Raw genomic sequence first — 27114 nt, 5'->3', positions numbered from 1 at the left:
GCAATTAGCATCAGCGTGTTCTTATCTGTCACCCGGCGCTCTGAAGCTGATTCCAGACAGGTGGGATTACAATAGCAGGTTTTTTGGGCTCGTTCGGGCCCATCATTGTGCAGCTGGAGGAAGTTGTGACAAGCGCTGAATGCCGAATGTGCAGCATTGATTACGGTCCTGAAGTGTGACCTTTTTCGATGCATCCCTTCACAGTTTGATGCGGATTGTGGATCGATGGCGCTCGCCGACGGAATGCATGTAATTGCACAGTAAATGCATTTCGGCTGCCAGCTGAGATATGGTTGGATATGGATGTCACATTTTATTGTCACTAACTTTAATACGTTCAGAAAAGTGTTTTGTGGATTTTTAGAGTTGAGGAGTGACTGGATAAAAATAAACAGCTACTAACTTAACTATTTTTAACTGTGACAATAGTTTAAAGTGCTACTTTTATAGTAAATTGGTACTTTTAGTCAAAATTCTGGGTTTTACGTTATTTTGCTGTATTGCATGCTGAACTACAAAAGAATCAAACATCTCAAACTTTAGAATCTGATTCATTTTAGTGAATCGTTAACACATTCAATCTTTTTTTCAAGTCTGCAATGTTTCAAGATCAAGTCTAGGTCAAGTTTTAGTCTTGTTTTTGAATCTAGACCTGGACTTCTGAAAAAAAGCTGCACGGTCGTCCATCTGGACAGTAAAGCAGCTGTTGTAGTGTTGTGGCCATAACCATAAAGTACATCACTGGACAAGTTAGTGATTAAATATCTACACAAATGCGTCCTAATGAAGTTTTCAGCCTCATAATTATTTGGTTCTCTTTGTAGTTTGTGTAAGTCAGGTGATTAGCGGCACAGCAGTCTGGCTCAGTAATTATTCCTGAACACTCGTGTTCGCTTCATCTCTTCATCACACTTTTCTGTCTGTGTTTTTAGCCAAAATCACAGCAGGTGAGGTACCGGAGGAGGCGAGCGTTGCCAGGCGAAGGTTGCTAGGCAGCCAGTGACTCCATCGGGGGCGAAGCGTACCTGCCTATAGGAATGATGTCTGTTAAGGGCACTTATGTACAACTGTAATACAGATTTTATTAGTAGAGCATATTTTGGGTCATTTTTCACCCAAAATTCAAATAAAATAATAAGCAATTATTGTTGGATCAAGAAAATAAAGCCCTTTAAGTGCTTTTATGCATTGTAACATTATTTTCAGGATTTTTCTTCCATATTTTCATTACTGTAAAGTGTCTGGATGTTTGACTCTTTTACAGAATTCTTAGTGATTAACATTAGATTCTCATTAGTTTAGTACATATCTTACTGTTATGGATTAAATTAATTTTAGTGCAAAAAAATCTGCATAAATATTTATATTTATTAAAGTCTTGTACTTAAATGTAAATCATGTCTTTACTTTTTCATCACATTACTGTAATGAGAGAGAATTTGCGAGGGAAATGTACTAAAATTTATATTTGATCTATATATAATCGTATGTATCTATCAATAATATGATAAAAGAATATATATACACGTCTGGTCTCAGATTGATTGCTGTTTTCTGTAAGGAAATCATTTTAATTCAGCACACGTTCAGACCTGGTAATGTGGACGCTGCTGTTTGAGTTTTCAATTGAAATGCTCAGAAAACATCTGAATCACGGCGGGAGGTCTTTGTGGGATTGATTCATTTTTGCTTTGCCACTCATTCTGCTGGAAGCTTGAAAAACCAAAAAAAGCAAGCAGCAGCTCTTCATTCTGAAAGCTGAAAAACTTGGAGAGCTGAAGGTAGCTCAGTGTGTCACACAGCTGAGAGGTGTGTTTGACAGTTTTATGTCTATGGTTATGATTATACGTAATTGACTGTGGATGGAGCATCACATTTAAGATGTCAGGTGCCAGCGAAGCCAGACGCCACACTTGATCTGAACAGTTGTGTCTCCATATGCCATCCCGACTCCGATCAGTCATTCTCCAGCAGTGACACGCACTGGAGAGCTGCATCATCTGAAGGATGTAGAATCATGCAGAATACATTTCTGCTATTTATGTATAGAATTTAACGAATTCTGGTTTTGAATACCACTTGAAGATTCTGTTTCTGTTCCACTATAGGATCATCAAAAGAAATTGCAAAGATTATAATGCAAAAAGCTTTTCAGGTTTCCTGAACACTCCTCCTCCCTTCATTGGCTCGTCAAACACATAGTCCCGCCCCCACACTCACATAATTGGTTGAATCGGTGTTGCTGATGTTGGGCTGCACAAGATTAGCAAAGAGAGCAAGTATTTTAACATTGCATGAATTCAATTACACATCACCTTTATCACCTTTTATAATTCTGAGGGTGAAAATAAGATGATGTAACTTGTTCAATGTTAAGATAGTTTCTCCTGAAATCTGAAAACAGGAGTAGTGTTCGGAAAACAGGTTAAAAATGACTCTTATGAACCGGTTCTTCATAATCTCGGATCCATAACTTATGAATCATTTAAATGACTGAGTCACAGAATCCATCAGAATGGCTCTTAACCCTCTGAGGTCCGAGGTGATTTTGGGGCCCTTGAGATGTTTTGGCATGTCCTAACATTTGTGCTTATTTCAGCTACTTACTGTATAGCATACTATTGGTCATTTTCTTTTGGTATTCAGCACTAACTGTGCTACAATAATATGTGAGCAAGATTGATCTACATGTTTGCATTTTTTTTTGAAAATAATGGTTTTAACCTGTTTTCCGAACACTGCTCCTTACATCACCTCTAATGATCCCTTGAAGAGTTCTTTTAGTTAATTTAAGGATGCTGATAAAAACAGGATCTCTGTATACTAAACGAACAATAATGTATCTGGTAATATATTTGTATACTTATTTTAAGAGCTGCTTAATGATTGAGTGAATTATGTCTTTTATTTTCAATGATTAATTATTAAGGACCGTTTTATATTTCATAAGGATCATTTGTTTGTGAATCACTATACTAGTTGAGCTGGATGTTTGTTGTTGTGTGCAACCAGTGAGGACAACGCAAAATAAATGTTTTGACTTTTTAAGTGTCTATTTAGCATGCATTTTCTTTTCTTTTCTTTTCTCTTTTCTCACAGCTGATTATTTTCCCTTTCTGCAATCATCAGAGTTTTTAAGTATGACATTATGTCCACATTAGCACAAGAATACCGACGTTCAAGAATCATTAACGGATCTGAACCTCCTTCATTTCCAGTGCTTTGTTTAGTTTTTAAATGCCTGCTTTGTTCAGACCAGATTGTGGAAGCTCTTTTTCTCCTCTTTGCATGTGATGTGAAATTAAATACATAAAGTTAATAAAGTGAAATGAGAGTCGGAGAGATTGGTGTTGTGTTAGCAGGAATGATAGCGATGCCGGGTGAAATCACAGAGCCGTCAGCATCTGCGCTGGGAATTCAGTGCGCTAATCGACCAATTAGAGCTTTCGGATTCGGCGGAGAGACGTAGCACAAAGCCCGGCCTGTCATTTAATCAAATGAATTATAATTTAAAACCGCCGGAGTGCAAGTGTGCTGTTTGCTTACGTTGAATTATCACGTGTTTGTTAAAAAAAGAAAAACACATTTGCTTTAAAATTGCATTACAGAAATAGGATTGAATCCCAGCTGTCTGAAACAAACCCCTGAATCCATTTGCCTTCAGGCAGATATTGATGTCGAAATCTAAAGGCGCTCAACGTGCATGTGTACGTACAGCGGCCGAGCGCGTCCAATCGTGGTGCAGTGGGCCGTATACAAAGAAGCAATTAATATCGAGCCGAGAACGGTGGCCTGCAACGTCCTGTAATAACATGGTTAGACCAAAGGTTAATGTGTTGAATTCAATATGCATGATGCATCCCCATGCGTTTCAATGAAGCAGTCCAAAAAAAGAAAAGAGAGGTAGTCAGTAATCAAAGGGCTCCCTGTGCAAAGTGAAATTAATTATAGGGGCCTTCATAAATTCAATGTCATGTCTTAATCTTCCGCTGGTCCCCTCCCAGCCGTTATCAGCTCCACTGGAGGTGGGCCGCACGCTCGGGCTCATCTAATAAACGGCTGTGTGAGTCCGCTCGGACCAGAAAACCCTTTAGAGAGGACATTATGAGTTCTGAGATGTGAACTGCTGTGATATTTAATACAGTCGAGCGGTCTGGTGTGCATCGCATGATCAAAATAACAGTAATCCCTTTGAAAACATGAATGTGTTAAACATGAGCTGAAATACAATGTCTGTATCCGCAGCTTCTTTAAAGGAGTAGTTCAGCCAAAAATGTATGTTTACTGAAAATGTACTCACCCTCAGACCATCCAAGATATAGTTTGTTCATCTGAACAGATTTGGAGAAATGCATCATTCCATCACTGTCTCACCAATGGATGCTCTGCAGTGAATGGGTGCCGTCAGAATGAGAGTCCAAACAGCTGATAAAAACATCACAATAATCCACACCACTCCCGTCCATCAGTTAACATCAACAAAGCTGCATTTTGTAAGAAACTGATTTATTGTTAAGGCAAATTTTAGGGATGCACGATAATATCGGCACAATATCGGTATCGGCCGATAAAAGCTTAAAAAGACCATTATCGGTATCGGCCGATATGAATATTTCTGCCGATGAGCCAAACCGATATTCTCCAAGTGAAATAATTGACCTGTTTTTCAGATGTGAATGTCTGTCTACATTTGTAAAATAATAAATTTATGGTAGAATCAGTACAGAAGAGATACATGGATTTCTCTTCAGTAAAATTAAAGTTTAAATATATCAGTATATATTTGTATATATATCGATATCGGTATCGACATCGGCCAAAATTATTTTGAAAATATCGGCATATCGAATATCGGCCAAAATCCAATATCGTGCATCCCTAGCAAATTTATTATCAAACCGCTGCTTCCAACTAAAATAAAAGTCTGTAATATCGCTTCCTCCAGTCAAAAAGTGGTCTGGTCTGAATCAGGAGAGAAATACGCACAGATTAAACAACAGCCAAAATGGTCAAAAATAGTTGTAAACTGATATGTTAGTTGATTTTGATGTGATAGGAGAACAGGGGATGGACTTTGGAGGAAGCATTATTGTGGATTATGGACTGGAGAAGCTCAAACATCTTAATAATGATTTTGTTTCTTACAAACATGCAGCTGTTTGCTCCGTAAGACATTAACTGATGGACTGGAGTGGTGTGGATTACTTGTGATGTTTTTATCAGCTGTTAGGACTCTCATTCTGACGGCACCCATTCACTGCAGAGGATGCACTGGTGAAAAAGTGATGTAATGCTACATTTCTCAAAACTGTTTCCATGAGGAAACAAACTCCTCTACATCTTGGATGGCCTGAGGGTGGGTAAATTAGCATTTCTGGCTGAACTATTCCTTTAAACATTTTAAAGGTGTTTGTTTGGTGTGTATTTTCCTGCTAATCTTCACAGTAACAGATATGGCTCAGGTCAGTGTGAGTCTTTGGGATTTAATTTTTTTTTTTATGTTTTTGTTGGTACGGTGCATCTGATCGCTTGGTAAATAACAACGCAGATCTCCTCAATAAGATGCATGATTTGAGGAATCGTTCATGTCTAATTGTGTTTCACACTGTGGTTTAACACTTATGGTTTGGGTTTTTGCACTTTAAGTATTCGTGGAGGAAACAGTCTTCACTGGTGAAGGGCAACACCATAAACACCAGGTTATGCTGCTTGTCCATTGAAGTGGATGACAGTGCTAACATGCTTTCTCTCTGGTCCTCTTTCTGCAGGCATACTTCCGACAGGGTGTTGCCCTTCAGTACCTGGGGCGCCATGCGGACGCCCTGGCCGCCTTCGCCTCGGGACTGGCACAGGACCCCAAGAGCCTGCAGCTGCTGGTGGGAATGGTGGAGGCCGCCATGAAGTCCCCGCTAAGAGGTACACGGCGTGTTTGCACAGGTTTTGGGGTCACATTCCTGAAAACAACCTCTTAAATACAGTATATTAAATAGTGAAAAATCTACATGAATGGGCCATATATTATTGTCTTATTTGAAATCTACAAATGCCGAAAGCTGAGTAGGAAATTATGTAAAATAGTATTTCAGATGAATGAGAAATATAAACTGAAGAATCAACATGCTATTTTGAGCTCCTCTGGTGTAGATTCATCGGTTGACTATAATGAGCATGATAATGAGGGTTCAGTGTGTAAAATGTGCTTCATTTAGAAACCAAATTCATTTATGAGAGGTATAGGTGCACATTATGTGTTGTTGTTGTTGTTGTTGTTTCAGATCATGTGACCTGCTCCATCATTTTTAGTAATTTAGCATTTTTATGCACTGAATGAAAGACTAAAGTCTCAATTCACTAATAGTGGAAAACTGTGTTTATATATATATATATATATATATATATATATATATATATATATATATATTAGGGCCGGGACTTTAACGCGTTAATTGAGATTAATTAATTACACAAAAAATAACGTGTTAACTAAGATGAATTAATTACAGAAAAAAATTCCCGCATTTTTAATAACTTATTTTTGCACCGCGGAACGTTTCTCACAGGATGAGTTTCGGCGGACCGATTATACTGGAGCACCAACTAGCGTTCACATATCACCGCAGCAGCACATCGAGCCTCAAGTATCATCACCTCAACGCAAAACATATAGCAGCTAGCGTGGACTTTACACTTTATGTTGAACTATGTATTATTTTGTTGGTGCAACAGTTTACTATAGTTTTGGCCAAGGTTATTGAGAGTTGGACTTAGTATGTTATGGCCTCTGAAGCAACAGAGATATGTTTTCTAATAGTCAGGGTTTCCAATGTTCTGAATGTAATTGACAGTATTGTGTTTTACTTAAAAAAAAAACTCTTTACAGAAGGTTCCAGCACCTATAAGCTTCCTGAATTTCTGAAATGTACTATTTCTAAATTGTTTCTAAATATACTATTGCTACACTTAATGGCAAAAATGGCACTGGTCTGCTAGACTTGGTTGAACAAAAATAAACAATATTTTGTTACGTAAGCTTATGTATTCAGTCATTATTCAATGATATACTATAAATCCATGTGAAAAAAAAATTACTTCTCACTGTTCTCAGGTCAAATATTTATATGCGATTAAAATGCGATTAATTTCGATTAATTAATTACAAAGCCTCTAATTAATTAGATTAATTTTTTTAATTGAGTCCCGGCCCTAATATATATATATATATATATATATATATATATATATATATATATATATATATATATATATATATATATATATATATATTAAACTTTTTTTTTTTTTTTTATTGTTTTGAAGCTTCCAAACTACTTATACATGTTTTTTTGGGGGGCAGAATTATGTGATTAATTGTTTTTTTTTTTATATAGAAATATATGTGTGTGTTATTTACTTTTTTTATATTTCAGAGAATATTTATATGTATATTTTCTACATAACCTTAATAAATCATTATATCTACTAATATATATTTACTAATATATATATAATAATTATATATGCTATTATTTACCAATATATCTAACATTTGTATGTATATTTACTTTACGTGATTTTTATTATAAACATTTCCTGTGTATATTTTATACATAGTTCTCACTATTTCTACAATATTTCTCTAATTTCCATGTAGTCATGGCTAAAATGTTGCTAAAATGTAGCAGCAGAAATTCAGCACTTGTTGTGAATGATAGCACATAATAACCTCAGAAAGTGTTTGTGCAGCTGTCTGTGGCGGGACGTTCTGTGTGTGTTTATGTGCACGTGTGTGTCTGTATACCACATCCTCTGATGGGCCGCTAGCTGTAAGTGTTTGAGAAATGCTTTCGGGATGCTCGGATGTAAATCACAGTCTCAGAATAAACAGGGTCATGCAAACAGAGAGAATGTCAGAATTATGTCCCTTATTTCCCCCTGTTGTCCCTCAGAGCCAGACGAAGCACTGTGAGCCACGGAGAGAGTAGATTATGTTGAACAGTCTCTCCAAATCGGCTCCGGGCAGAGGGGTGATCGCTCGCAGCCCCTGGGCTCGCTGATAACAAGAGACCCACTTTCTCCCACTCTCTCGCTTCCCCTCATCCCTTTATCGCTTTTGTAGCACCCTTGTGTGAGGATTTGCATGTGGGATTACCTAACTTTAATTTAATTGTTCTCCTCCTGGCTCCACATCATCAGAGGTGCCATTCAAAGCCCTTCTGCTAAGACGAGAGGTGAGACGCTGCGGAAAACTGAGCCGATTGTGTTGGGCTGCTCGCGTGGGATAACAGACGCGCCTCTTAGCTTTGTGTTGGAAAGTTGCAGACTCTGGAAATCACACTCAGAATAATTTCAGCCTCAGCCAACTGGTGCCTGTTGAGCTGGCTAGCTCCAGTTTGTGATGTGCAGAAGTCAGTCTTCAGGAAAACCTCTATAATTAATGGCCGGAGGCATACAGTGTGCACGGGTTAAACCGAATTAATACAATAGAAACAGAATTCAGTGGTGAAGTCTGAATGCCATATTGCAGTGTGTTTGAGCATGCATGCATGTAGGATATGTGTTGTGATAGATCATCTGCTGTAAGTGTGTGTGTGTGTGTGTGATGGATTTGGTATAAGACGTTCTGGCTCTCCTTCTTAAATCTGTCGTCTAATGGTTTGATCTGTACTGCAGTAAACACTCCTGACCACATTACACACTAATTACTCCAGATCCTAACTAATCAGAAGTCTGATGGAGACTAAATACGATAAATACTGAAGTGATGCATCATTGAAATGGTCTGCAAACATCTGATTGATGCTTGTACTGTATCCTCAGTACACAGAGGTTTCCGCTCTCTCTTGATGTGTTTTTAGTCCGTCCCAGCGTGATGAATTAGTGCGGCATCTACCTGAAACCTACAGAAACACTAGATCTCCTCCGGATGCGCAGTGAATCACAGATATGGAAATCCACACGGCTTAGTTTAGGAATGGTAATGTAAATAGACTAAAAGAAAGTAAACGCAATGAAATGCAAGTGGGTGTTGTTGTCAGTCTCTGTTATTATTTCTTTATTTAGCTGCTTCCCACGAGACGGCAGACAGACACGTCAAAGCTTCTGTTTCACATGGCAAAGCCTCTCGACAGAAGAGAGGGAAGCGGCGGAGAGAAAGAGAAGGAGAGATAGGCACCTAGAGGCTCATCATTAAACCCACTTCGCCACTTCTGCGCTCTTGTTTATCATGCCCGTGTCTGCTGTTAACTAGATTCAAACACACACACACACACACACACACACTCACTCACGTCCGTCCACAAGCCAAAGAGTTTCTCGTCATTCCGATTTATGCAACTTGTAAAAGTGCCAGGCTGAATGCAGTTACGGGATATGAATGCATTAGCACGAATCCAGAGGAGTGTTGGTCACCCGCCCGCGGCTGAGGACGTTCACGCCTGTCGGCTACATGAGAAGAGGGAATATAACCTGTCGGAAATCACTCAGTGTCTTTTTACAGTGTGGAGTTTCTTTCATGCTGAATTTGGATAGATTGTCTATTGAAAGAAAAATTGTATAGCTAATAATTATTTCTTAATTTACAATAGATTTCTATTTCAAATAAAAGCTGTTCTTTTGAACTAGCTTTTCATTAAATAATGCTGGGGGGGGGGGGGGTCATGATTTTAGACATTACAAAAAAAAAAAAAAAATGACTCAATTTGTCTGATTTACCTACAAAAACTTTTTTTTTTTTTTTTTTTTTTTTTTTTTTTTTTTAACAGATTTTTAAATAAAAAATCAGTTTTGAGCCGAGCTGGTCAGAAAATTTCTAATTTTTTCTGATTTATAATCTTGTCAGATTTAGTCTAAATCAGGCCAGATGTTTGCCTCCAGAAAATGTCTACTTTTGTCAGATTTACCAATTAAAACCTGTTTAATTCGGTGACATTGTCTAATTTTGTCCAATTCATCATAAAAAAACTGTAATATTGTCAGACTTAGCAAAAAACGCAACAATTTCATCTAGTTTTCACAAGATTCTGTCTGATTTACCAACAAAACCCATTAAATTGTCAGTTAAAAAAACTGTTTTGTCTGATATTGAGAAACTTACATTTTTTGTCCAATTCATAAAAAAAGTCTGATTTAGCAAAACAAAAAATTCAGTTTTTGGTCTGATTTACCAAGAAAAACTGTTTAATGTTGATGTTTAGCCAAAAACAGCCCATTTTCTGTCCAATTTGGTGAGAAACTGTCTAATTTTGTCTGATTTGCTATATTAAAAAAAAACAAAAAACATTTAAGATCAGATTTGGGGGTAAGAATTAGCAAAAAAAAAACAAACAAAAAAAAAAGTTTCACACAGTTTTCTCAGAAAAATTACTACTTTTGTCTGATTTACTAATAAAAACTGTTTAATCATGCCAGATTTAGCCAAAAAGAGTTCATTTTTGTCTGAAATTGAGAAACTGTCAAAAATAAAAAAGTTTTATTCTGTAAGATTTAGCAAAAAACTGCCCAGTTTTGGCCCGTTTCCTCAAAAAGCAAACCAGCAAAAACTGTTTTATCTTGATGTTTAGCCAAAAAACAGCCCAGTTTTGTCCAATTTGGTGAGAAACTGTCAAATTTTTTTCGATTTGCCATACAAAAAAAAATAAATAAAAATAACCGTTTAAGATGGTTAGGTGTACCAAAAGGAAATTTTTGTCCGATTTGCTCAGAAAATGTATTGTTTTGTCTGATTTACCAACAAAAACTGTTTAAAAGGAGTACCAAAAAGCATTCTTCTAATAAATCATAAACAACGATACAGCAATATAGAAGTTATTTTCTAACACTGATAGTTGCTGATTGGTCAACACAGTGTTCCAGCTGTGATCAAATTTGGGGTATGATATGAAAGCTCTTGAGACAGTACACATGTGTGCAGCCGTGATGAAACATGCTGAATTAGCTATCAAACACACCCAGAAGGACAGTAAGAAATACACTGCACAGAAAACCCAGAGAAGGGCAGATAAAAACAGATCTTTGTGGGTCCCGCGAGGCAGCGGGTGACACTCGACTGTGGCCCGTCGTGATTTATGACAGTGTGTGCGTTTCTCTCTTTAACCGTGTCTCCTTCCTCTGCCGGAGGTCACCTCTACACATATGGCATGCTAACCGTACCCTGGCACGCTAAATCTTACCACATAGTTACACATGGGCTTCTTTTACCAATAAGCATTTCTAAGGTGAATATTTCACAGAGTAACTTCCACAAGAAGGTCTGTATTGAGTTTCCGGCGATGAATAATCACTGAATCCACATAATCCACTGAACACGCCGTGTTATTTTTACACTCATTTGTTCTGTGTTAGTACAGTATAAACAAGCTCGTGTTTAACCTGCTGAATCACATTTTTGTGATGTGTAAATTTCATGAATTGAATACAAGTTCAGTCAACATATGACAACTGAATGAGCTCTTGCTGAATCTAGTGAAATGAGGTGAGAAAATGAAAAAATGGACCCATTTATGTCAGATTTAGCATTGAAATTTGTCTAATTATTTTTGTTTTAGTAAAAATGTAGTGTTTTAATATCTAAAACTGGCTAAATTAGTTTCGTTTCTATTTAGTCTCAAATCTAACAACAAAAACTGTATATATTGTCAAATTTAGACACACAAAAAAAACACTTGTTATGGCAGATTTTGTCAGAATCTGTCTACTTTTGTGTGATTTACCAACAACAACTGTTTAACTTGGTCAGATTTGGCCAAAAACAGCCCAGATTTTGTTCAGTTTGTTGAGGCACTGCATAATTATGCCCAATTTACCATCATAAAGCTGTTCAGTATTGTCATAAATGGCAAAAAAAACAAAAACAAAACATAAAAAAATTGGTGAGAATTTACCAACACCTGTTTGATATAGTCAGATTTACTCAGAAAATGTATAATTTTGTCAGAGTTAAAAACAAAGAACTGTTTAATATTATCATGTTAAGCCAGAAACAGCTCATTTTTTCTCCAGTTTGCTCAGAAACGGTCTAAGTCTGTCCAATTTACCAACAAAGAATGGTTTAATTATATCAGATTTTGCTAAACATAGAGAAAAACTGGCTATTTTTGTCTTGAAAAACTCTCTCAACCAACAAAAACTGTAATTTTATGAGATTTCATGTAATTTCTTGTTATATCTAACAACAAAGTTTAGTTTTTTTTATATCTAAGTTTTGTGTATTGGATAGTTAATAAATGTCAAATTTGCATTAAGCGTGTGTTTCAATGTTTAAATACTGTGTTAAATCCGAGGAGGTTTTTTTGTCACATGCTTTCTAACTCTGTCTCTCATTACATCACTGCAGAATCCCTGGAGCCGACCTACCAGCAGCTGCAGAAGATGAAGCTGGACAAGAGTCCGTTTGTGGTGGTGTCTGTGATTGGTCAGGAGCTGCTGACCGCCTCTCATCACGGCGCGTCTGTGGTGGTCCTGGAGGCGGCGCTGAAGATCGGCACCTGCAGCCTCAAGCTGCGCGGCTCTGTTTTCTCAGCCCTCAGCAGCGCTTACTGGTCATTGGGCAACACGGAGAAGAGCACCGCCTACATGCAGCAAGACCTGGAGGTGGCCAAAACTTTAGGTGAGCGTCTCTTTCCAGTCTGTGAAGACATCTGTGAACTTCAGCAACAGACTGTAGGTTTTTATTGACCATATGCCATAGTTTGAATTAGCTTTAATTTTAATATTTTCATTTTCATTTTCATTTTTAGTCATCCTGTTTGTTATTTCTATTATTATAATTATTATTTTCTATAAAATATTTTTATTATTTAGTTTTAGTAATTTTTTAACACTTCCATTTCCAATTTGTGTTTAAGTATTTTTAAATATAAGTTTAATCTACTATTTATATTTTATCAATATTAATACTGATTATGTTATGCCATGATGCAAGTAATTCTGTATGTATGCAATAAAGTTGGACATACTTATATATGCAGCTTAATATAAGGAGCTGGGTGAAAATATAGTTGCATTTTTTTTAACAAAACAAACAAACAAACAAACAAAAACTGTAAAAAAAAAAACCAAAAAAAACTGTAAAAAAAAAAAAAAAAAAAAAATTATTTGGGAAGTTATGCCAAATTCAATCTGAAATGAAAACCGTTTATAATTTACCTAAAATAAATATATATAATTTAAACTTTTATTTGTAATAAATAAAATGTTCATATGTATATTGTATCGTGTGTGTGTGTGTATATATATATATATAGATTTCTAGTAGTTTATATATATAACTATATAAACTGAAAAAAATTATTATAATGTGTTTCATCTATTTCAATTAACATCTGTTAACAATTTAAATAGTATACTGTATATTTTGACATATTTTAGTAATCTAAATACTGTTAAAATGTTAAAACTTATAAAACAATATGAATTTTAAAAAGTGATATTGTATGTCATTTTCATTTCATTTAATGATTTTTAATAATCTTTAGTTTTAGTTAACAATAATAACACTGACTACCACCTTCAGGATTAAACAAGCTGTTATTGCTACTGTCCCTTTAAGATCTGTCTCTCGTTTGCTTCACAAATGTTACAATTTCTCCTTCGTGTTCCACAAAAGAAGGTCATAGCGGTTGTACAATGAGTAAAAGATGATTTTGTGGTGAACTGTTCTGTTAAAACCTGCTTAATTGGACTTATATTGCATATTCACGTGCTGTTCTTGAGAAATCAATGTAGTTCTGTGGTTTGTACCCGAGAACATCCAGTGATGGACGTCCAGGTGACCTTGTGCTTCTCACAAAGTTAATTATTTTGACCCAACCGAGCACACGCTGATAAGGTCTCGCAGTAATTAGGCTTCATGGGACTTTTTTTAATGAAAAGCCGCTGCGACTTTTGCCTAAAATGCCACTCGACTAGTTTTTGTGTTTTCGGCGCAGTGTAAATAGACATACATCTAATGCTGAGATCATAAGAATTCTCCTCGTGGCTCCTGAATGTCAGAGGTGTACAGCTCGACTCTAAGGGATGAAAGCATTGTAGAGCTGACTGTTTCTCACCTGTCTGTCTCCTCGCTGTCTCACATGCACCTGAACTGTGAATGTTTGTGTTTGAGGTTCAGCTCGCACTTTTAACACATTAGTACACAGCTGATGACTCGCTCGGCTCGGTTCGGCTCTTTGGGCTCTTGTCAGAGCGGCTGATTGCACTCACACACAGGATGAAGGTCTGATAAGAACAGCTGCAGATGTTGCATGTGCTGTGACTTTGAAGCATGGCTGCCATGATGTCATCGCTGTGCAAACTTGTACATTCACCTCAAACCACTGATGAGTCAAGTCACATTGATTTATATAGAACTCTTCACAATGCACATTGTTTCAAAGCAGCTTTACAGGAAATCATGATATTAATCTTGATAATATCTTAATATCTTCATGCATTAAAGTTGCATTCAGCAGATTAGGGTTGGACAACAATATACATGATGTGTCAATACAAGAAGTTGAGATTGGTTGCACATGGAATATATCACCCGTGAGTTTACTGTATGTACAGTATGCAAATAAAGTTGGGCTAGTTGTGCCAGATTTAGTCTGAATCAAATTTTGTCCAATTTATCAACAGAATTCTTTTTTTTCACATTTCACAAAAACAATAAAAATGATTTAAAAAAAATTAAAAAGTTGTAAGTATTGAAAGTATTGAAAGACAAGTTATAACAGATTTTGTCAGTTTTATAAAAAAATAGATGAAAAGATTATATATATATATATGTATGTATGTGGCCATCCTAATGCACCCCTGTGTAATAATCACACTGTCTAATCAGCATCTTGATATTTCACACCTGTGAGGTGGATGGATTATCTCGGCAAAGGAGAAGTGCTCACGAACACAGATTTAGACACATTTGTGAACAATATTTGAGAGAAATAGGCCTTTTGTCTACATAGAAAAAGTCTTAGATCTTTAAGTTAAGCTCATGAAAAATGGGGGCAAAAACCAAAGTGTTGCGTTCATAATTTTGTTCAGTGTATAATATTTATATAATTAATAAATAAATAAATTAAAATAAAAGTTTTAATACTGAATTAAAGATGTATTGATTAATTGATTCCATTCATTTTTGCTTAATTTATTTGTTTTTCTTTTAAATGAATTTATTTATTTATTTTTGTCAATTAAGCACAAATTTGCAATAATATTAAAGAATAAAAAAACACGTCATAAACTGAAGAAGAAAAAAAAATCTATTTTGAAAATATTTTTTATGCATAAATTGGTAGTAAATTCATTAATCTTGTGAAATGTTCTCTAATGATATTTATTTGATTTAATACTTTTAACAATTTCTAACAATTTTTACAGTGCACTAGCACTTGGTCCGAGATGATCTGGCAGTTTAGGTTGACCTCCACCAGTTGGTAAAGCAGACTGAACCTACTAATGGACCAAAACAAGTTTGAGCAGTTAGAAACCATCGCAAGATGGTCTTAACAGGATGTTCCTGCAATTCCTGAAGGCTGTGAACACATTTTCTTCAGATTCAGTTTTGTCATGTTGGTGTGTGTTTCCAAACCTTCTAACCCAGATCTGGTTTCCTTCAGGTGACCAGACGGGTGAATGCCGCGCTCACGGGAACCTGGGGTCAGCCTTCTTCTCCAAGGGGAATTACCGCGAGGCACTGAGCAACCACAGACACCAGCTCGTCCTGGCCATGAAACTCAAGGACAGAGAGGTAATCGCCAACTAACCGACCCACACATGTGTGTGTGTGTTGCCTCAAACAGAAATAAAGTGTGCAGGATTGCTTTATCAGAGGCGCAGGACCTGTCTTGTGACGTGACAAATGTTTGAGTCAGAGCTGCAGTCCAGACTCACTGCTCTCTGTCACATTTGTGGACGCTCGGCGTCTCTGTTCTGTCTATTGTACTGTTGAGCAAACACCCCTGGCTTAACCTCATAAAAATGTGTCTGGGTTATGCTTCTAAAAATCTAAAGAAAAAATTTAATAATATTTAAATGTAGTCAAATGTTTTGTGAAAAGGCAATTAATTTTTTTTAGAACAGTTGTGCATTTTTTTATACATGCATGCATTGTTACATTTAATTTAACTGGTTACTTTTAATTTCATTTTGACATTTTTAGCACATTTCCCCCAATGCAATGTCTGTTTTTTAAGTTTTAAAATGTCATAATTAAAAATAAATAATTTAATATGAAGAATAATATATGAAAATGTAAAAAAAAAAAAAAAAAAAAATAATAATAAAAAAAAATAAAAAAATAAAAATATATATATATTTGCTATATATATATATATATATATATACATATATATATATATATATATACATATATATATATATATATATATACATATATATATATATATATATATATATATATATATATATATATATATATATATATATATATATATATATATATATACATATATACATATATATATATATATTTGCTATTATGTAATTTAAAATGTGTATATATGTATGTATGTATATATATATATATATATATATATATATATATATATATAATTTTTAAATTACAGTATAGCAAATTGTAATTAAAATCAGCTCAATTAAGATGAAACAAATGCAAAAAATGTTAATGGTTCTAAAAATAGACTTCAATTTCATTTATGCCATACATAATTTCTTCTTTTTATCTTAAAATGAAATATGAGCCAGTGATATTCTTGTCAGGTTTGGTGAGGTCTTATCAGCTAATGCCTGAACCGCCGGCTCTTCTCATCACCATCTGATTCATATCGCTGTATGAAATGGAGTGGATGAGGAGAATGGTAGACTCTTCTTTTGTGTGTGTGTGTGTGTTTGCTCTGTGCACAGAAATAGTCGCACTGCATCCTCACATCTGTTCCTCTTCCTCCTCTCTTCATTACTCCCTGCAGTCGTGGAGCTGACCGCGAGTCTGGAGCCATTAAAAGCAGAAATGGTGTTTGCAATACGTTCAGCGACGAGCGTTGTGTGACTTTGTAATATTTAGTGCAAATTAATGTAGGACTTGCTTTCATCCATTGGAATTTGATTGTGAAAAGTAGGCTAGAATATTACAGATTATTATTAATATGTTATTATTATTATAATAATACATTTATCATTTACATTAGTCACAAAAATAAATAATCATCTATCTATCTATCTATCTATCTACACTAACGAATGATTAAAAAATTTTCATATTAAATTATTAATAATATTTTTAAATGATAAAGTTAGTATTTACATGCTTTTTATTTAGATAGTTATATATATATTAACTATTTTTAAATGTATATTTTATTACAATTAATAACGATACATTACATTATAAAAAATAATTATAAAAGTAAAGTTTATTTATATGTATAATTTTATTTTAATTTCTATACATTAAATTATATATAATATGTTATTTATATGTGTGTATGTATGTATAATCAATGCAATATTAACAAAAATAACTATAAATTGTATATTCATACTTATATTTACATACATACACACACACACACACACACACACACACACACACACACACATTTATATATATATATACAATATATACAAAAAATAGACAAAAACTTAAAAAAAACTACTTTAAAATGTATTCTTTTGGCAAAAATGTTTGTGATTTGGTTTGGAGTGTACCTCACTTCAGTTCTTTCTGCACTCGTCACATTTATACATTTGAACAGTGATATTACTATCTTGTTTCTCACATTAACACTCTATATCAAGGCCTGAGATGTTTTTTGAAAGGAAGATGTTGAAGGACGTTTGGTGTGGAGCGTTTGTGCTACAGCTTCTATTCATTAGCACGTAAAGTGTCTCTGTGTCAGTGAAAAACTTCAGTTCAGTGGATAATATAGACAGAGGCATATACAGTCTGTATCAGTAAAGCATTAGGAATGGATAGAGCTGCTGAAAACGAAGGTTTTTCAGTGTATGTGAGAGACTACTAGCGAAACATTCCCCAAGTGTTCGCTCCATTACCCTGGAATCCAAACCAATGAGCTCATGTTATTACATATCATTTTTTTCTCGCCTTGCCTCAGGAAATGGTTCTGCTTAGCACCTTGAGACTCGCTCCTCCTCTGCTCTCCTCTTCTCTCTCGCTCTCGTGAATGTTTAGGTTTGCAGTAGTCTTAACAGTGGACTAATGAAGCAGCACAGCTGTTTTCAACATTGATAACAATCAGAAATGTTTCTTGAGCAGCAAATCTGCATATTAGAATGATTCCTGAAGATCATGTGACACTGAAGACTGGAGGAATGATGCTGGAAATACAGCTTTGCATCGCAGGAATAAATTACATTTGAACATATATTGACATAGAAAACAGTTATTTTGAATTTTAAGAATATTTATATTAATTATTTTGATCAAATAAAGCTGCCTCGGTGGGAAAAAACATAAAAAAAAAACATAACAGAAATAAATGCAATTGTAAAATATATTAATATAGAAAACAGCTGTTTTAAATTGTAATAATATTTCATCCTAGACTTGTTGCGTATGAAATCAGCACTGGATTTATTGTGAATGCACAAACAGGTGTCGCACATTAATACAATAGATTCAGAGAGCAGCTGGTAAGACGTTATGATGAATGACAGAACTCATGTCCTACTCAGTGATTCATCTCTGTCAAGATTTAAGGTAAATATAAAAGTGCACAGAAAGAATATCATTCAAAGCCAGCTCTTTTTCTTCTCAGACACACACAGAAAAAGAGGAGAAATTGATTTTGGGAATGGAATACTACATATTGTTTTTGAAAGAAAGTAATATACAGCACAAAAATGTATTGAATAATTGTATTTATACTGTATCAAAGCACACTGCTTGGAAACTGTATCCCACAATGCAATGCGCTCAACTTCACCTTCAATTTCTATTGTGAAGAATTAACTAGATTTCTTTCCTTTTTAAATCTCCTTTATGTAATTTGATTATACTGACAAAAGGACATTTATTTTATATGAAATTGGGTCGCAAAATGGAGAATAAATATATAATTTTATTTCTGATATAACAATGTCATGAAGTTATGTGACAGTATTGTAGCATACTACAGAATTCAGTATTTGTTCTACTTTTTAATTATATACTCTATACACTACTGTTCAAAGTTCTGGGCTAAGTTTGGATGTTTTTTTCATCCCAGGCTGCATTTATTTGATCAAAAATGCATTAAAAACTATATTATTGTGAAATATTATTACAATTTAAAATAAATGTTTTCTATGTGAATATATTGTAAAATGTAATTTATTTCTGTGATCAAACCTGTATTTTCAGCATCATTCCTCCAGTCTTCAGTGTCGCATGATTTTCAGAAATAATTCCAATATTCTGATTATTATCAGATTAAACATAGTGCGACATTTTTCCAGGATTTTTTTGAGGAGTTAAAAGTTAAACTGCATTATTTAAAATCGAAATGTTTAGTAACTTTATAAAAGCCTTAACTGTCACTTTTGATCAATTTAATGCATTCTTGCTGAATAAAAAGTATACATTTATGAACAAATATCAGGCAGTATTGTGCATAAACTGCACAGTATGCATGTGTTCTGTTCCAAACAAAACTGATGTCTTTTTTCACATTTTCTCCATCCTCCTCCTTAGTTTGAATCGTTATTTCTCTCTTTCTCTTCCACACACACATTCTGTCTCCTTTCATGATGTTTGAAACACTCTGCAGTTGTTACTCTCTAGCAGTTCAAGCGAGCGTAGCACGGGCTGGATGTTTAATCTCTTTTAGGTAACATATTGTTCTTATATTCATTAAGCAGAGCACTTCAGAATATGACAGCAGTTGTAATTGGTTTGGTTTCATCTTGTTAAAATGCATTCATTATGCGACGGGTCCTGTGCTTCTTTGTGCGTGGAGAACACCGAGCTGCACTGTCTGTAATTGTGAGCCGCAGTCACTGTCAGCCGCTTAATTAAAGCCAATGCAGAGAGGACATGCTCCATTTGGGACCGTTTGAGGATTTCCATCTTCCTCACAGGTAGGGATAAATAGCAGACGCTCTCGCTGATGACACGTGTGTGTGTGTGTGTGGAGGATATTGAGCTTTTATTGTGTCTGTTGCTGCTGAATTGTGATCCGGATCAGATATCGAGTGCAATGATGACTTTTGAGCGTTATTGAGAGATTAAGAAGAAGATTCCCGGAAGATGAAGAGGGAACGGGAAATTGCTCCATCCTATTTCCTCTTCCTGTCACAACCTTTGCCTGAAGCACCTGCCATTTAGATTTTATCGCACAATATAGACTTGTTAAAGTCTGTTTACTCAGAGACGCGCGTGTGTTTTAAAGGTCATTAGTAGCTGTGATGCTGTATATTCGCCTCGGGCAGGATTTCTCAGGTTATGAAGGAAAACTCGGCTCAGGGATGCTCTCATGGGCCCTGTTCTCTCTCTCTCTGTGTGTGTGTGTGTGTGTGTGTGTACCAGCCAAACCAGCCATCTATGTGCATTTATGTGCATACACTCTTAATTTGCATGCATATGCTGTATATACTGTATGTGTGCATGCAGTTCTGCAGCAGTTAAAATTATGTTCTCACCGAGGAACAAATGCACCGGTGTCAGAGAGATGAATAGTGTTGCTGATATTGACTGTTTGTTGTGTTTTAAAGAGCCTTCAGCCTCCAAAGAACCTCCTTTCTCATTACAGATGGATAAATTGCAGAGTAATACAAGTATTTTTTGTATATTTGTTATTTTTAGTTTTTTTTTTATATTTTTCATATTTATTATTTACTCTCTCTCTCTCTCTCTCTCTCTCTATATATATATATATACAGTAAATATACACAGTAAATACATACACATACAAGAGGACAAAATGACTAAAATTTTTAACTGAAAATATATGTTATGTTATGTTATGGTTTGAATATAAATATATAGGCAAAACAAAATGTTCATTTTAAGTGCAAACTAACAGACTTTATTAGACTGTATAGACCTAGAATGGATTAAATACACTGGAGAAATATCCAATCGATTCCTTTGTGTCAGCGTCGATGGCCTCTCATTGACACGCTCCATACAAGCACATCAAATCAAAGCAGGAGGCTTTCTTCCACAGAGCCGTGAGCCGTGGTGTGGTCGGCCGTAATGAGCCGTGGTGTGTGGACGAGTCGTTTGAGTAACTGACCCTCCTCTACACGGCAGCGCGAGCGCCGTCCGACTGGAGTGACCAAGCACAGAGTCATTTAAAGGCCTGGAATTGCATCCTGCACTGAGGTCGATCGATGGTACGCCTGTCAGAAAGATGAATGGGAGCTTTAGGGACTCCATTTTAATGAAGGCAGAGAGAGAGAGAGAGAGAGCGAAGTTGTGTAGTCATGTGTGTAGTCGTGTTGTGGAAAGATACTCCTGTAGCAAGCTCTCTGTAGGTCAAGCCGCTCCTGAACTGATGGAGACCTGCCCTCCATCACCATTCTTCAGCCTTAAACCCATTTCTCCCTTCTTCACACTGTTCGGACTCAGTCAGGGTCAATGCAGACACTCCACAAAGAAACAATACTGCATTTCTCTAGTTTATAAAAGTGACTTTATGATCAAAGAAGTGTATTCCACGGTTGATATAATTGTTAATATATTAAATAACTAGTGGTAAGTATTATAAATAGGAATATATACATGTTACAGACATCAAAGTTTGGTTCATGCTGTCAGACGACTAATAGAGTCAGTTATAGGTGATCAATCCAGACATGTGCGCACGCAGTTATGCAAATCTAACCATCATGACAGAAAAGAGTTGAAGAAGATACATCTATGCTCCAATCCCAAAGTCAGCCATGTGGGACAAGTTTTGCATTCTAGAGATAATGCAATGCAATCATTTCCCAAAATGTAGTTTGTGTGAATTTTTTTGAAGTCTATAAAGAGGACAAAATGTTGTACCAGACAGATTAAGCTCACTTTTCACAATGCTCAAATATAAGAAATATAGGGGTTTGCATAAAAACCTTCCTCTTACCTCCATATAATGCATTATTTATGCACATTACCTATTTAAGCCAGAAGATGGCAAATGAGTGAGTCAGTGAACCATTCATTCAGTCAGTCAGTTCGTTCAAACACACAGATTCATTCAGGAACCTTGAGTCTCTTTGAATGAGTTATTGAATTGTTCACTAATCCAGAATTGTTATAAAATGCTGATTTATTCAACTGAGTGTCTTCATGAGTGAATTACTGAGTCGTTCATTCAACCGATTCATTCAAATTCGCTGATTTATTCAAGTTAAGTGAGTCATTGAATCATTCACTCAGTTGATTAATTCATAAACACTGATTCATTCAGGAACGAAAATCCACCTTCTGTTTTTAGCTCAGAGATACACAACAGTTAATTCTGCTGCTTCTTTAAAACTATTTTCATTTGGCTGAGTAAAAACACAAACTAACCAGCAAGTTAATATAAGTTACTTCTTGTTTATCGAACTGTTGTATAAAAGCAATGTCACATTCGTAGTTCTTCTGCACTCACAATAACCTTTAGCCTCGACGCTCGGATGTCATTGCATTACTTCTTGGTTTTGGTTTGTTGTTACATGCAGTGTTGTTATTTGATGACTCTACTGCGCCCCTGCAGGTCTGGAGTCACTCTTGGGTTGATTAAAGCTACATTAGGTACAGAATTACCGGTTAGTCAGGCAAAATGTGTAGCTTTTTTACACCCTGAGGTGTGTGAGGTGTGATTGTTCCTCAGGAGGAGAGGAGAGGATTATATGAGAGTTTCTCTCCAGAGGGCCGCTCCGCTCACATGTTAATGTCAGAGATCAATAGAGCTGATCTCTGGGTGGGTTTGAGTCTCAGTGTGTGTGTGTGTGTGTGTCACTGCTGAGATGAGTCGAAATAAGTCAAATATTGTTAGGAAAGTGAATTGCACATCTTGGTCAAAGAGTAAAAAAAACTGATATTCCAATTCTTCCATTCCAAACAGATTATATCATTTTTGGCACTATATATATATATTTATATATATATATATATATGCAGACTTGCATGAAACTTTTAAAGTCTCAGAGCTGTTTTTAATCAGTCGATCAGGTTATAAATCTATTCAAATGGCTTTATGGCTGACTTGTCTTCTTGTGAGCGTGCTCTTCGTCTCTTTCTCTCGCTCTGTTTTTCTTTTTCTTGCTATTTGCACATGAGCATTGCATTTCTCTACAACATACTATCTAGAGTTTATCCCATTCTTTTTGGTTATCAGTGGCATTGCATTAGAGGTGACATGATTTTAAGTCACTTATATCAGTGGGTTTCAACTATTGAGTTCTGATCAGATCATGGACAACAGGGAGAAACTATTGAAAATGCAATCAATATTTAAACTAAGGTAAAAGAAAACATGACTCTGGTTATGTTAGGTACAGGTTCACTAGGTTCAAATATGATTTATTGCAATTCAAGAGATTTTTAGAAAGAGAAACCAGCATTTTTCCTGTTCAACTTATGTTGTATTACTAATTTAAATTTTGACATATCCATGTTTGTTTTTAAAAAATATATTATTTTAGTATATATAGTATTTATAGTATTTATATTTATTATATTTATTATTCTTTTATATAGTATTTATAGAATTATAAATATATATTTTTAAATTATAAAATATATTTTTGAATTATATTTTATTATATTTTTTATTAGTGTTTTATTTTTTATAGTTCTCATTTTAATTTTTGTTCACATTTTAGTACTTTTATGTGCCTTTGTTATTATTATTATTTTAATATTTAAGTTTAGTTTTATTATTTTTATTTCAGTTTGAGTTTTATTAATTTTGCCAGTAATATATAACCCCGAGCAGGTTAAACATTGAGCGTCCATGGTTCTGATTTACAGCCACAAGACGCCAATCATAGCTGCCGTTATCCCTGTATAAACATGGCGATTTTGGAAGTGATTCCTATGGGATGATGATTTAGGACATTCACTGCCACATCAAAATGCAGTCGACACTCCCAAACCGTTCAGTGATATTCAGTTGGCTAAGGCAAGGCTTGTTAGTCGAGCAGCAAGACTTCTGCAGAGAAGGTCACAACTGTGATATTCATTCTTTGGGAGCTTGGCGTTGTAAAAATGGTGCCGCATCCCAAAGGAGGATTTGCATTTTTTCAGGCTGAGGGAATGTTCTTACGCAAACCCTGCTGACACGCTGCCAGAGAACACAGCGGCTGGCCGTCCACTCCTCACAGCCGCTGACTCTGCTTTCTTTTCCACTTTGTCTTTCTTTTGTGGCTGTATATCTCTCTGTGTGGATTACACGCTCCTTTCATTTCAGAACTGACCTTCAAGATCCAGTTCCCCATTCCACATATTCATACTACTACACTGGGAATCTGAATGAGCACAAAACATACTTTCTTTACGTAACCTGTACTAGCTTACTGCATACAATATACTGTCAATTTGGTTTACAGCAGATGCTACACGGTAAACACTGACTAGTCAGCTAATTTTCTGGTCAACTAGTAAAAATGAGAACCCATTAAATTAAATTAAATTTATGCATTTAGCAGACGCTTTTATCCAAAGCGACTTACAGTGCATTCAGGCTATCAATTTTTACATATCATGTGTTCCCGGGGAATCGAACCCCCAACCTTGCGCTTGCTTGCTTGCTAGCGCAGTGCTCTACCAGTTGAGCTACAGGAACACTAATCCCATTACTGTGGATTGTCTACTAGTTTATTATACTATGTATAGCTGTATGTAACGACACATGTTTAAAACTTGCTTAACTACTGGTACTACAGTTTAAAATATTTTTATTGTAATTTTAAAACCAAATTTTGTGTAAAAGTGTTTTTTGCACTACAGTTCAAAGTCGAGGGCATTGGATTGTAGCCTGCATTAATTTGATGCCTTTACTATCAAATTAATGCAATCTTGCTTACTGACTTCAAACTTTTGAATTTATTAAAAATCCCAAAGTATGTACTGTAGTATGCATAGTAACCCTAAAGCTAACGCTAACACAAACGGCATCACCATCAGCGTTCCCTCATCTACATATCCATCTCATTTACCCAAAAGCCCAGAGAAAACTATATCCAATCCGTGACATCACCTCAACCTCAGTCGAAAAGGCCGAGGAAACAGACCTAATCACATTTCCTTAAAATGCCGGAGAGGAACAAATTGTTTAAGCGGAGTGTAATGAATTGAACCGCAGATGCCAGGCCTCAGTAATGTGCTCAGACAGGCAGCCGTAAAACAAAAAATCTTGTTGACAATTTTTTGCACGAAGCAATTCCTCCTGGCAAGACGGCCTGAGCGGGGCCTCCCACAATTCCCACATGTAAACAGATGAAAACGAGATCGCGAGAAAACCAAAGACAACACAGCAGCCTCCGCACGCAGCCAGCTGGGCTGACAAGTGTTTGATTTCCCAAAAGAGGCGCGGGTGACTGGGGTACTTCTGCGCTCACCGACGGCTCCGGAGACGGGACTGAAGGGAGACTAATCCAGTTTACTCATCTTTGTATGGATGTCTGATTTCTAAGGCGCACGTCAGCCCTGGAGTAATCCATATCCTCTCATTTCGTCAATTTGGGTGGCGAAAAGAGACGACGGAGATGTGACACTTCTCTTTCTCTGCTCTTAAATCAGGGTACAGCACGTCACACATCATCCAGCATCCCATAATGCAGTTCACCTAGCCATACGAGATCTGACATACTATCATAAACAATACAATAGTATGTCAGATAAACATTGCAATAAATATAATTTAGGATGTTTATAAAACTTCCATTCCAAATATGTCTTTTGAGAGCAAATGTGTGTCACCTGGATCTGTGATTGTCTTGTTTAAACTGTCCCTTTCTGGTTCTCTTTTCTCCTCCTTCAGCTGGTTGTGAATTCACGGTTCACGGTGTCTGTACTCTCAGAACAGGATCTGAAGCCACTCGAGGACACCTTGTATAAACGCAGTGCTGAGCTAGATGTCAGCCTTTGAAGGCGCTCAGGTGTGGCGACAGGCGGAATAAGCCTCACTTAGGTCTGGCAATGCTGCAAAATTGCCGGTTTACCACAAACCCTGCGGTCTTCTGAATGACCCGGCGTCCTCAGAAGAGACTGCAATTATTATCTCAGAGGGGTTCCTGTTGTCTCGTTGATTGCTCGATGTCCCATTACGCTGTAAATATTTACGTGAGCATGCTGACATTTTACCACTGGGTCAAGACTTGAGCTTGACAGCCGTGCAGCCCTGGGGTGAAGCTTTTACAGGATCTTTGTCTCTGTCTGTTCCCAATAATGCCGTTTTTGCCCAGCAGGGTTTTTTTTTTCTTTTTTCTGCGCTGTCATGTTGCGAGTTTTTCCGAGAGCGTTGCACGTGATCATTGTCGAGTCATTCGATCTCTAGATCAGTGTGCATCTGACAAAACAGCACCGATGCATCCTTGAAAACTTCACAGCGTTTCCCTGGCTTTGATTCCCTCTCCGTCCCTTCGAAAACTACCCTCCCAGAAACAAAGGACTTGCATTTTACATTTATCACTGTCATCATGACAAAACAATGCAGCGCCGCGGCCGAAAATATCAGAGCGGTGAGGAAAAACGAGAGAAAATCTCGTGTTGAGTCATTCCCTTTTATGGAAAAATCAAATCAAACCCATCGATCTAATTACACAACGACTTGGCACGCTGATGGTAATTGTGAGGAACAAATACGTTTGAAAGGGCATAGATACCTCAAAGGTGCGGATCTGTACTGAAATGCCTGAAAGTGTCTTCAAGGTGAACTGTGAATCTCACAAAAAGGGATTTTTATCTGGTTCCCAGCTGTGCAATGAGAGGGAATAACATTTTCCCAAAAATATCAGTTTAGAAGCCATAAATGTGTGTGCAATTATAGGAATGTTTGTATGGCTGAAACAAAATCCAGTGCAATGCCTATTTAGTATTTCTAAGCATAAAATTAAGAGCAATGTTGACTATGTACTTTAAATTTAATTCACTTTAAAATTATGATTAATACACTTTTCTCTAATAAAGAACTTATTTTTAATGATAACTCTTAAAATCAGACCTAATGTGAGATGCAATGTTGT

At 36.0% G+C, this 27114-nt stretch overlaps 1 protein-coding gene across 4 annotated transcripts in view; it reads left to right on the top strand.

The window, feature by feature from the left end:
- LOC128020828 (tetratricopeptide repeat protein 28) overlaps positions 1 to 27114 on the top strand; it is a 230979-nt gene that overhangs the window by 136333 nt on the left and 67532 nt on the right. For all 4 annotated transcript variants that reach the window (XM_052607572.1, XM_052607573.1, XM_052607576.1 and 1 more), the window contains 3 exons: positions 5769 to 5916; positions 12332 to 12604; positions 15597 to 15727. In XM_052607572.1, the coding sequence (XP_052463532.1) occupies positions 5769 to 5916; positions 12332 to 12604; positions 15597 to 15727 (552 nt within the window). The remainder of the gene's footprint in view (positions 1 to 5768; positions 5917 to 12331; positions 12605 to 15596; positions 15728 to 27114) is intronic.

The sequence above is a fragment of the Carassius gibelio genome, chromosome A10 (assembly GCF_023724105.1).
Source record: "Carassius gibelio isolate Cgi1373 ecotype wild population from Czech Republic chromosome A10, carGib1.2-hapl.c, whole genome shotgun sequence".
In the NCBI taxonomy this organism is placed as follows: Eukaryota; Metazoa; Chordata; class Actinopteri; order Cypriniformes; family Cyprinidae; genus Carassius; species Carassius gibelio.
Note: the sequence above shows the minus strand (reverse complement) of the source record. Positions and strands in the feature narration are given on the sequence as shown.